At 36.4% G+C, this 12133-nt stretch overlaps 1 protein-coding gene across 3 annotated transcripts in view; it reads left to right on the top strand.

Annotated features, from left to right (window-relative positions):
* LOC105042765 (uncharacterized) overlaps positions 1–11912 on the top strand; it is a 30021-nt gene extending 18109 nt beyond the window's left edge. For all 3 annotated transcript variants that reach the window (XM_073256605.1, XM_073256606.1, XM_010920083.4), the window contains one exon: positions 10620–11912. In XM_073256605.1, coding sequence (XP_073112706.1) covers positions 10620–11434 — 815 coding nt within the window. In that variant the 3' untranslated portion in view covers positions 11435–11912. The remainder of the gene's footprint in view (positions 1–10619) is intronic.
* The last annotated feature ends 221 nt before the right edge of the window (positions 11913–12133 follow it).

Below are 12133 nucleotides of genomic sequence, written 5' to 3'. Positions count from 1 at the left end.
TGAAAGTGGAGGAATGTGTTCAAACGATCTCATGGAAAGCAATCTTTATAATGTCCCAAGTCATAGTACCTCTAAATAAGGATTCAGGTCCCAGTCAGACATCCTGTGAGACATTAGAATGGGGTATCATCCTATGTATCGTGATTGGACCGTCCTGCCAGCATCTCAGCATCTCGATCGGGATGTCTTGGAAAATCCCGTCCCAAGTGTCGAGAAAGACAGGATGGCAGCGCATCCTATTCCATAAGAAAATTGGGATAGCCCCATCCTGTGGGATTTAAAATTTTGCCTATAAAGAATAATTATTATTTGTTCTCCATGGCATTCTAGAAAAGGTAAAAGAGAAGGACTTGGAATCAGCTCAACAACTTGCTGATTTTAAGATTTGTGCAGAATTGGTCTGGTCCACCAAGCCTAGACCAATGTTTGGTAAGCTTGACTAGAGGTTTGTTAGCTTGCAAGGTTGGGTCAATTGAGGCTGAAAACTTTTTAGTCTTGACTAGGAATTGGTACCGCCTCCTTCCTCTTCACTTTTTGCGGCGGTTGGGACTACTGACTTCACTCCCATCGCTGACGCACCCCTTCTTCCCTCCTTTCCTCCCTCTCGCCCCCTTCTTTTGAGAAAGATGACAAGAATTGGCCCCCTTCTCCCTCCATTCCCCTTGCTTAATCTGAATACCTAGCCCAAAATCCTATCAGACCCAACTTACACAAAAAAGGGGGGGATCAGCCAGCACGTGCGTTGCAGGTGCTGGAAAACACAGTGGGGAGGTGGAAAATATGATGGGAAGGAACTCCTAAAGGAGTTCTCTTCCTTCTCCACTCCTTTGGTGAAGAAGAGCAATCCTAAATCGACTAGGAATCTTAGTTGGAATTGATCCCAAATTCTTCCATAGCTGTCTATTTAAAGGCCCCAATCCCCCTCACTTCTTCCGCAACGGAGATCATTGCCGTTCGCTGCCTTTTCTCCCTCTTTTCTTCTTGATCGTCGGCGGTCTATATTCACTTCGGCTGTCGAAAAATCAATCAATCTTCATCGAAGTCAAGGTAACTCACTCAGATGGTCTTCCTCTCAATTTCTTTAATTCCTAAAGCTTAGAGTTTAGCCTAATAGTTGCCGAAAATTCTTTAAAAAATCTGATTATTAATACTCTATTTTTTTTCGTAAATTATTCTTGATTTTAGGTGTCATTTTTCGCTGTTGGTCACCAGACCAAGATCTGTGGGTCTCATTGCCGTGATTTGCCCTTTTGGGCATGGGCGGCACTCGCTGGGGGACTCCCTCATTTCAGAAACTAAGGGGATCAAGGGTCCTCTATTCCGTCAAAGAAGAGAAGAACAAGGAAGAAGGAAAAGAAAGAGAAAAAGAAAAGAAAAAAGCAAAGAAAAAGAGAAAAGAAGAGAGAGTTTCTCTCTTCTCTCTCCCCTTCTCTGAGCTTGCATCCCCACTTTCTAAAAAGTCTAACTTTCTCTCTATTAGAATTGTTTCTCTCTTTATGAAATTATTTTTCTAAGATTGATCAAATAAAGGGCTTTCTTTCAATGATTCTAATCAAATTTTAGTAAAGAGAGTTCTGATTCACGGTCGCTGGATAGCATGTCGCATCTACCTTTATCAGATTTGAATATCATTAGATTCAATCAGCTTTGATTTTTATTGAACCATTTGTATACTAATTTAATCATGATTTGATTAAATCACCTTGTTCAAATCGATTGGAGTGTCGAACAGCGTTGTTTGATCGGTCATGTTCCATCTTGTCAGTTTTTCTCTCTAATATTTTCTCTCTACGTGATTTATGAACGTAGTGAACCTAACTTGTTGCTTTGAATCTAGGTTGATTTCATTAGGGGGTTTTGAATTTCTATTAGTTTGACAACATGTCTACACCATCCGAGCCTTTATAAGCATCACAAGATTTGATCACCATCGACCCTTGTTGAACTATCTGTCTTCTATTTTAATCATGATCAGATAAAATTATCTTGGTTGAATCAATTAGGATGTTGGATGCTACCGCTTTTGTCAACCTTGTGAGGGTGTCAAAACTTAGAATTTTTTTATTAGTTATGGTTTAAAACTGATAGAAGAATATATTTTGAATAATAGGTTCTAAAGGATGCTTTCAAAATTGATTGAATTTGTCCGTTCAGTATTCTGCAAAGATAGAGTAATGAACCATCTTTTCAAGATATTTTATAATTTATTTTAAAAGTAAATAATTAGTCTTTGATTTATGTTTGATTAATGAAATTGTATTTTGAATGGAAAGTAATTTGAAAATTTGATATTTTTGAAATATTATAGTTTATTGATTTTTTATGGAATATGCTTATGTTGAATGAAATTATGATATATATGTTATCTTGCAAAAGTGCTTTGATATGCATTGAATTTAAGCTCTTAGCCTATGTTCTGGACCTTACCAATGAGGGTTATATATTAGTATTCTGGATCCTACTGATGAGGGTTATGCATTGGTTTTTGGACCCTACCAATGGGGGTTGTGCACTAGTTTTTAGATCCTGCCAATAGGGTTGTGCATTGGTTTTTAGTATTGCATGGAGATTTGATTTAAGAGACTTCTATGATTGCTATAGAAGGATTTTGATGGATGTCAAAGATCTGGAAGAAACTTTAAAAGAGATGATTGAGTTAGTTTTACTTATATGTTTGGATTTAAGTCGTAACTTGGTGGAGCATCAGAAGATTTTTCTTATTAATTTTGCTTATAGAATTTTGATTTGGAATTGTCTAATAGAATTGACAAGAGAATTAAAATTTAATTCGTATTGAATTATAGTAAACCTATATGATGGTTTTGATTGTGTTAATGGATCCAAGGGTTAATCAAGATGGTTCTGCTTTAGGCAAAAATTAGGGATGAGATCAAAAGTTCATCATTGGCTTTATTTGGAATTTGCAATTTTAGATCTTTTCCATCTATAGTATAGAGTAATATTTTGGTCGAAATTATTTGGTGAATCTAAGAAAATTTGATGGTTTAAATCAGAGTGCACAGTGGAAGCATGATGAGCTGGATTATTTTGAGTCAGTCAGTAATATTGATTCTTTGAATTAAAAAATTTATGATAGATGATATGATTTGATATTCCTTGTAGAGGACTTGATAATGGAAAGGATGATGCTTTTGATTTTGGATTGTTTTGGATGTCGCTATATGATTTTTCACAAGTAGCTCTCTTATCTACCATGCTAAGGAAATGCTTAGCATCTTGAGTCTTGGATGAGTGGACCGTTGATTCTTGATTGTGGATTTGGAATATTTAGTAATAGGTTTCTTTTCTCTTAGATTTGAAGTATATGTTTCTCTATCTATTAGAAAGAATGTGAGATTGTTTATCGGTCTTAGATTTTGTACTCGGACGTACATCTACGAAGAGTATATTAAAGTTATTTATGGTCTTGAAACAGATCGATTAAATCATGAGCAATTGATATTTTTTGTAAGAAATCTGATATTCTTGTTTGGAATTAAGCTGCTGATTTGATTATAAGAAATGAATGTTCTGATTCAGATCAGCTCATGTGGTATTGATCTTTTTCTTATGAAATGATTTAATGATGAAAAATTACATCGAGGATTGAAAAACCAAAATGTTCAAGGATGAGATTAGAACTATGAATTCCAAGTGACAAATTTCAAAGGCGAAATTTTTTTTTAAGAGGAAAGAATGTAATACCCAATCCAAAACCCTACCAGACCCAACTTACACAAAAAATGGAGGATAAGTCAGCACATGCGTTGCACGTGCTGGAAAACATGGTGGGGAGATGGAAATTGGGAAATATGATGGGAAGGAACTCCCAAAGGAGCTCTCTTCCTTCTCCACTTCTTTGATGAAAAGAAATCCTAAATCAACTAGGAATCTTAGTTGGAATTGATTCTAAACTCATCCCATAGCTGTCTATTTAAAGGGCCCAATCTCCCTCACTTTTTCCTCATTGGAGATCGTCGCCATTCACTACCCTTTTTTCCCTCTTTTCCGACAGTTTATATTCACTTCATCTGCTGAAAAATCAACTAATCTTCATCGAAGACAAGGTAACTCACTCGGATGATCTTCCTCTCAATTTCTTTAGTTCCTAAAGCTTAGATTTTAGCCTAATAGTTGTTGAAAATTTTTTAAAAAATATGATCATTAATACTCTGTTTTCTTTCATAATTTTTCTTGATTTTCAGCATCGTTTGTCACCATCGGTCATGGGACCAAGGTCCGTGGGGCTCGTTGCCATAGTTTGCCCTTTCGACCATGGGCAGCACCGGTTGGGGTACTCCATTTCGGGAACTAAAGGGATCAAGGGTCCCTTGTTCCATCAAAAAGAAGGAAGAAGGGGAAAAAAGAGAAAAAAAAAAAAAAAAGAAAAGAAAAAAAAAGAAAGAAAAGAAGAGAGAGTTTCTCTCTCTTTCGCCTCCCTTCTCTGAACTTGCATCCTCACTTTCTCTCTCTAAAAAGTCCAACTCTCGTTGAATGATTTTCTCTCTAGAATTGTTTCTCTCTATAAAATTATCTAAGATTGATTGAATAAAGGGCTTTCTTTAAATGATTCTGATATGATTTTAGTAAAAAGAGTTCTGATTTGCAGTCGTCGGACAACGTACCGACATCCATCTTGGTCAGATCTGGATATCATTAGATTCGATTATCTATGATTTTTGAATCATTTGTATATTAGTTTAATCATGATTTGATTAGATCGTCTTAATTGGATCAATCGTGATGTCGGACAATATTGTCTGATCGATCATGTTTCATTTTGTCAATTTCTCTCTCCTCTGATATTCTCTCTCTATGTGATTTATGAACCTAGTGAACCCGATCTATTGCTTTGAATCTGGGTTGATTCTTTTGGGGGTTTTGAATCTCTATTAGTCAGATAACATGTCTGCACCATTCGAGCCTTTATAAGCATCGCAAGATTTGATTATCATTGATTATGTTGAACCATCTATTTTCTATTCTAATCGTGATTAGATAAAATTATCTTTGTTGGACCGACTAGGACATTGGATGCTACTGCTTTTGTCAGCCTTGTGAAAGTGTCAAAATTTAAGATCTTTTACTGGTTATGGCTTAAAACTAATAAAAGAATGTATTTTGAATAATAGGTTCTGAAGGATGCTTTCAGGATTGATTGAATTTGTCCGTTCAGTGTTCTGCAGAGGTAAGTAATGAATCATCTTTTTGACATGTTTTATAATTTATTTTGAAAATAAATAATTAGTCTTTGATTTATGTTTGATTTATGAAATTGTATTTTGAACCGAAGTGATTTGAAAATTTAAAATTTCTGGAATATTATGGTTTATTGATTTATTATAGAATATGCTTATGTTGAATGGAATTATGATATATATGTTATCTTGTAAAAGTGCTTTGATACGCATTGGATTTGAGCTCTTAGCTTAATTATGTTCTAGACCCTACCAATAGGGTTGTACGTTGGTATTCGAGACCCTGCTATAGAGGTTGTGTTGATTTTTGGATCCTGTGAATGGGGGTTGTGTATTGGTTTTTAGACCTTACCAATGGAGGTTATGTATTAGTTTTAGGACCCTATCAATAGGGTTGTGCATTGATTTTTGGACCCTATGGAAGGGGGTTGTACATTGATTTTTGAATTCTATCAATGGGCGTTATATGCTGGCACATTGATTGAGCTCACTGTTTCTGTTTTGGTCCTACCATAGGGACAAGTGTGGCCGTAGTTAAGGCTGTTGAGTTATATATGTTTTGTTTTGAATTGAATTTATGATTATGTATATATATATATATATATATATAAGTATTTGGAAAGATTTGATTTACATTAATTAGCATGGAATATATGTTCTTATGATATTCATGCATTTGTTTTCAAACAATATATTTAATGAATATATCTAGAATGTCTAGTTGAGATATTCATTATTTATGGGCTATTGAGCTCATCATCTCTCTCTTTTATTTTCGGATTTAGATACTTAATCATGAGTGTGGGCATTAATTGGGAGAGAGTTTTAAAGGCGAGATTTGGCAGTATCAACTTTGTCGAACTCAGATATGGTTTTGTTATTTTTTTTTAGTTGAACTTTATTTGATGTAAGACATTTGAATTTGGATACCATTTGAATTGGTTGATAAATTAGATTTTGATTTTTAGTGTTGTTAATTAATTCCACTAATTTCGCATTGATATCTGTTTGAAATGTCTTGCATGCTTGTGGGTAGAGTTCTCCATAGGTATGAGGTGGTTGTCATGACACCTAGACTCGCGATCTCGGGTCGGGGCTTGACAATTTATTTGGTATTAGACTTAGGCCCTCTCTATCTCTTTGATGGTTGAATACACCACCTTCCTCTCCTAGCTAGAGCTGGCTGGGACCAGTCCACTCTCTTTCTATCTCCCTCTCCAGTATCTTTCTCACTTGTGCTCTCTTCCTTCCTCTCTTGTCCCAATCAGCTGATGTAGCTGGGCCGAGTTGGGTTCTATGTTTTTTGATTGGGATAGGCTTCACTAGGCATTTGAGCCTTGAGGATAGGGGTTGCAAATAGGTCGTGTCGGGTTCAGTTGACTTAGGGTTGGGTCAGGTTAAGTCATGTTTGGGTCAGGTCAACTTAGGAGAGCAACATTCATTGCCTTGACCCATACCTAACCTGACTTGGCATTAGGTCAAGACCTCTCAACCCATACCCATCCACAAGTCAACGTCCATAATCTGAACTGAAGCATGTGACCCTAGCCTAGTCTATTTTGCAAGACTCAATCACCAATTTATTCAACCTAAGATATCAAATGCAACCCTTGCACTTCTTATTTGCACATTTCCAAAACGATTTAACCAACCAATACTAAAGAGAACCATCACTCAAAAAATTGTTATCCAATATCATGACTCAACTTTGACCCAAACCTGACCCTATTTTAAGTTTGGGTTGAAAAATTTGACCAACACCTGAACAGCTTTCTTTTGTTCATCATTTGCATATAACTTAATTATTCTCACATTAATTGTGTCTTTAGCTGCAAACTTTAACAAACAATTATGGTCATTAAAGTATTTTTAATTTTACTTTTACCATTCTTACCAAAAATGAAGTAATATTTTCTTATTTGACTATTTTTTGCTCTATTTCTCAATTATTTGTTGATTTTCCTTTTGAGACATCTACCTTGTATTACTATGACTCAACACTTGTGTGAGAGAACCTCCGATTTCTCCATTCCATGGGTTTAAAACTAAGGAATTGTTTTGACGATAATAGTTGATTAACAATACAATTAGTTATATAATTTAAGTGCTTGCATCTTAGTCAAGTATTTCTTTAGAAGAAGATCAAAGAATATGTGCCAAATTGTCTATCAACACTGGGTTGGATATGTATTACTCTCAAGCTGCATGATGTAGTGTATTATCGTATGTTATACAACATTCTCAACATTTCATTGCTTTCTTTGTTTTACCTTTTGAACCTATGTTATGTGGAATCAGGTTAATATGTCAGGTATTGCTGCATGCCCAAGCATCAGCTCCTTTCAATATCTAATAATTTCTCCATAAATTGCCATATCCTAGTGTCATATAGATTCCTATCTTAAAGTGTCAGGTGCAAGTACTTTAGGCTAAGTTGAAGGGTCTAGGACATGGTCTTGAGTTTATTATATATCCTATATTCTAGGCATTGTCAACTATTCTTTTCTCCCTGAGATTTTAAAATACTATTGTATTGAAAGTATATTGTTGTTGCTGCCTAGAATACAATGGTATTTAATTTGGACATTGCTTGTGCTTAGGGAGTGAGAGTTGAAATTCTTAGATAATCTTATATGGATGGACCAAGATTCTATCTTGTAGAATGCATGTTGTCACTTGTTGATACCTTTTGAGCTCGGTTTTATGTCAGATCTTCATGCCTTAAAATTTTTAGGTTCATTCTCTGCTCTAAGAAAGAGTTCTTCATCACTTATTCACATGTATGACATGATACTCAAGGTCGAAAATTTTCTAAGCTTGTAGGGCAAAGTTATCAAAAGCTCAAGGTGCACATAGGTGCCAAGATCTCTTGGAGCCTAGGTGCAAGATGCATTGCAAGGTGCATGCCTTGATGAAGTGAGCCATTAAAAAAAATACACCACACACACACCCATAATGAATCTAGGATCTTAAGCATATGGAACAATTAGCTTTTAATTTGTCAGCACAAGTAAAAATTTAGAAAGCATTGAAATTCAGATTTTTATGCATGTGAAATATCAAATATAGCAAATCAAAATAACTAACCACAACACAATATCTACTGCCACTTATGAATTACATATAAATATTAGACTACAGTACTCTGATATGAAGAAGGCATCAAGCAGCAGAGGGAGAAGAAAAAATAGGCACTCAGTCCCTTTTTGGGCCCCTGTTGGAAGATGGCAGGCGGCAGCAACAACAGCAGACAACATCATTGAAGAACGGGAGGAGGAGGAAGAAAGAGGGTATCAGGAAGCAGAGGGAGAAAAAAAAAATAGGTTCTGAGTCCCTGTTTTTTGAGCCCCTGTTTGAAGATGGCAGGCAGCAGTAGCAACAACAGACAGCATCAAAGAAGAAGAAGAGGAGGAGGAAACAACATGGATTACTGTTTGAAGATGGAAGAAGGAATAGGGACCTTTGTCCAAATAAGGGAAGCAGAACGGGAAGGAGGAAGAAATTAGGGACTCAGTCCATGTTGCAGCATTGGAGGAGGAAGAAGATGTTCCGGTATAGGAGGAAGAAGAAGAAATTACCTGGAGAGTTCCTCCTCCTGCCCTGCTGCTGGCTAAATGGGCTGGATGGCTAAGATTGTTCTTACATCTTATTTAAACAAGGCACACCTTTTTGGCACCCTAGGGCTTCAGCAAGGCATCAACCTTTGAAAATATACCCGCACCTGATTAACGGGGTTGAGCTTGGACTAAAGTGAGGTGCTAGGGGCATGTGTAATGATCTAGGACCTCACGGTTCCTTGGGGCATGAAATTGGATGTTTCATAAACTTTGCAAAGCACAGATAGTTTTAATTTGATTAATTGTGCAAGATATTTGTTTGGTGCTTGATGGGAACCCAGACCCCATCTACACTGGCCCAAACATGATGCATGTTGGGTGGAGTGTGGGTTTTAACATAGCTGAGTCCAACCTGGAGACTCGATGGATCTTATAACCTATACTTGGACCTGACCCAACCTAGCAATCTTTTCATTTTCTTTTTAACGAAAAGTGGTTTGTTATATAGAATTTTTATTTGTTCAATTTCTTAGATTGTGGTTTTGTAATGATGGACAGATCCTGCTTTTCCTTAGTATGTTTCTAAGGTGATGGGTTCAAACTAAGGGATAATTTTTGATACTCTGATCTCGGTGTTTCCTAGCATTGTCTTTTAAGAAAACATGGAAAATGGTTTCAAATTGTGTGGTTAGTTAGATTGGGTCTATTTTCTTGAAAAGGGCCTGTAAATGTGCAAAATGCGCTTGGTTAAGATGATAATACATACGAATTTTATGACATTTGTCTCTCCAAGTGTAGTGTTCTTGTATTGTTCTGTTCATTTTGTTTGGCTTTATATTCTTGTTTATATTGTAGTGTTAAACTTGTTGAGTTGTTCAACTTTCAAGTAGTTAGTTCCTAACTTCATTAGGGTTCGTAATTCTCGCTCGAACAAGTGATGATGAAGATTTTAATAATGAGACAAATATACCTGATTTTCCATTGCTTCAGGTTGGGCCTTCGATCTAGCATGTTGAATCTTTGATTATGCTTAACTTGCCATCAAATTAGAGCCTCTTACTCTTTCTTCCAACTGATTTTTGCCCTCTGATTGTGCAAAAAGATAAACAAAATGATATTGTATATCAATTTTGTAAATACTGTTTTGGTTCCTATACACAAACTTGACACATCTCCATCAGTTGATGCTTAAGAAATGTTCTGTACATTTTTGCTCATGATTGCAAGATCTTACCACTAGAACCTTTTATGTCATTAGTGTTATTCAAACAAATTGCAATTAAACATTTGCTTTGTATGTTTTAATACTTTAATGATGTAGATTATGATAAATTGTTTGGAGTTTTAATTTGAATAGCATATCGTGTGATTTGCTTTGGTTGAAGTTTGGGCTCAACCTAACCTGGTAGGCTTCTACTTGGACTCGTTTATGCTCTCAAGGAATAAAAACGAGTGATGCCTTACTGCCAAATTGCATGGTGGGTGATCCAAAGTGATGATTTAGACTGTTCATCATTGTACTTGGTGCATGCTTTGGTTTTGTTTGTATGGATGCATTTGATAGTCATAATGTTGTTCTAGAAATGAACTGTCAGATTAAAACTATTCTTAATCAATTTGTATCATGATTCCTTTATAATGCTAGACAGTCTTCAAGCTAAATGAAATTTGCATCTTCTTTTGCAACAACACCGTTGACTGAATTAGAAATTAGATGCATAGTTAAATTGTGTGAACTAATCTTAAGCCTAGTAAAAGAAAATATTAGACTATTTATTCTTGGTTAAATTCCTTTCCATTTGTCCATGTTCGAGCAATTTTAAATACATCATAGCTTTATAAACTGACCTCCAGTGTTTTGCAGCACAGGTTGTGTCTGCGACACGACCACTCACCCGCCAGGAATTATCACAAAGTCTGAAGGATCACATTGGCTACACTCTTGAAGTCAAACCATCTCAAATTCGTCATGAGGAAGCTGGCCAAGGTTTATTCATCACTGGAGAAGCTGATGTTGGAGCTGTCATAGCCTTCTACCCTGGGGTAATATATTCACCAGCTTATTATCGGAATATTCCTGGGTACCCGAGAATTGATGCTTCCAACTCCTACTTAATTACAAGGTATGATGGGCTTGTTATCAATGCACAGCCATGGGGAGTTGGTGGTGAAAGTCGAGAAGTATGGGATGGATTTTACCAGCCAAGATTCAGGCCAAATCCATCCGAAGAAATTGAGAAGCGTTCTGACCGGTTCTGGAGAATGCTTAGCAAGCCATTAGAAAGCAATTACAGAGGAAATTATGAAGTAATCGAGCGTCGGAACCCTCTTGCCTTTGGCCATTTTGCCAACCATCCGCCGAAAGGAACAAGTCCAAATGTCATGATCTGCCCATATGATTTCCCAATAACCGAAGAGATGAGACCCTATATTCCTAACCTTGCATTTGGAAGCGAAGAGAATGTTACAATGAAGAGATTTGGAACCTTTTGGTTTAGATATGGTGGTTCTGGTGATGGCAAGGGTGATGTAGCTGTCTTAAAGACAATTGTGCTGGTGGCAACAAGGGCTTTAAGTGATGAAGAACTGTTTTTGAACTACAGGCTGAGCAATCAAATGAGACGGCCAGTTTGGTATACTCCAGTTGATGAAGAAGAAGATCGGCGAAGATGGAGCTAAGTTTAGGATATTTATTTTTGGATCTGGTATGTTGCACTATGGTGCGCTGTGTAAGGTTTATCTTATTACTTGTGTTAATTGCAGGGAGCATGGAAAGGTGGGTAAGAACCTAACTGGGCCATTTTTCTCTAACCAATCATCTCAGATGAAAGAACCAATCACAGAATTTACCTGCAGTGTCATGACACTGCCTGAGGTTTTTTAAAGTTTGAAATGAGAAATTAGACAGCCATCCTGGGTAGTGGACACAGTTTTCCCTGGCTGAATTCTGAGTTGCTAGTTTTTTCAAAGCTTTTTTATGTGCGACCAAGTAATACAGATACTGGCAAAAATATTATAGCATAAACTTGTGGTAGCAACTTTGTAAGGACTATTGTAGATGCGTGGTTGCAATTGCTTTTGATGAACTCGTAAGAGCTTAATGACATTTTCATGATATAGTGAGGCAATAGAAGGTAGCTAATTACAATTTGTGGAATTAGATATTTGTTTTACTTCCTTTCTGTTCTGCATTTCATGTTACTATTGTGGACTGCATTCAGTGCTAGCAACTCCTGCAGATTGTTACCTGGAAGCATGTTCGAAATTAATGAATGATACTTGCAGTAGCATTGGAACAGCTATTACAATGGTTTTCATCGTTGTTGACCATGTTCATCCACGCCTTTTCTAAAATGTATTAGTAAGAGTTTATTTACG

The sequence above is a fragment of the Elaeis guineensis genome, chromosome 4, assembly GCF_000442705.2.
Source record: "Elaeis guineensis isolate ETL-2024a chromosome 4, EG11, whole genome shotgun sequence".
NCBI classification, from domain to species: Eukaryota; Viridiplantae; Streptophyta; class Magnoliopsida; order Arecales; family Arecaceae; genus Elaeis; species Elaeis guineensis.
Note: the sequence above shows the minus strand (reverse complement) of the source record. Positions and strands in the feature narration are given on the sequence as shown.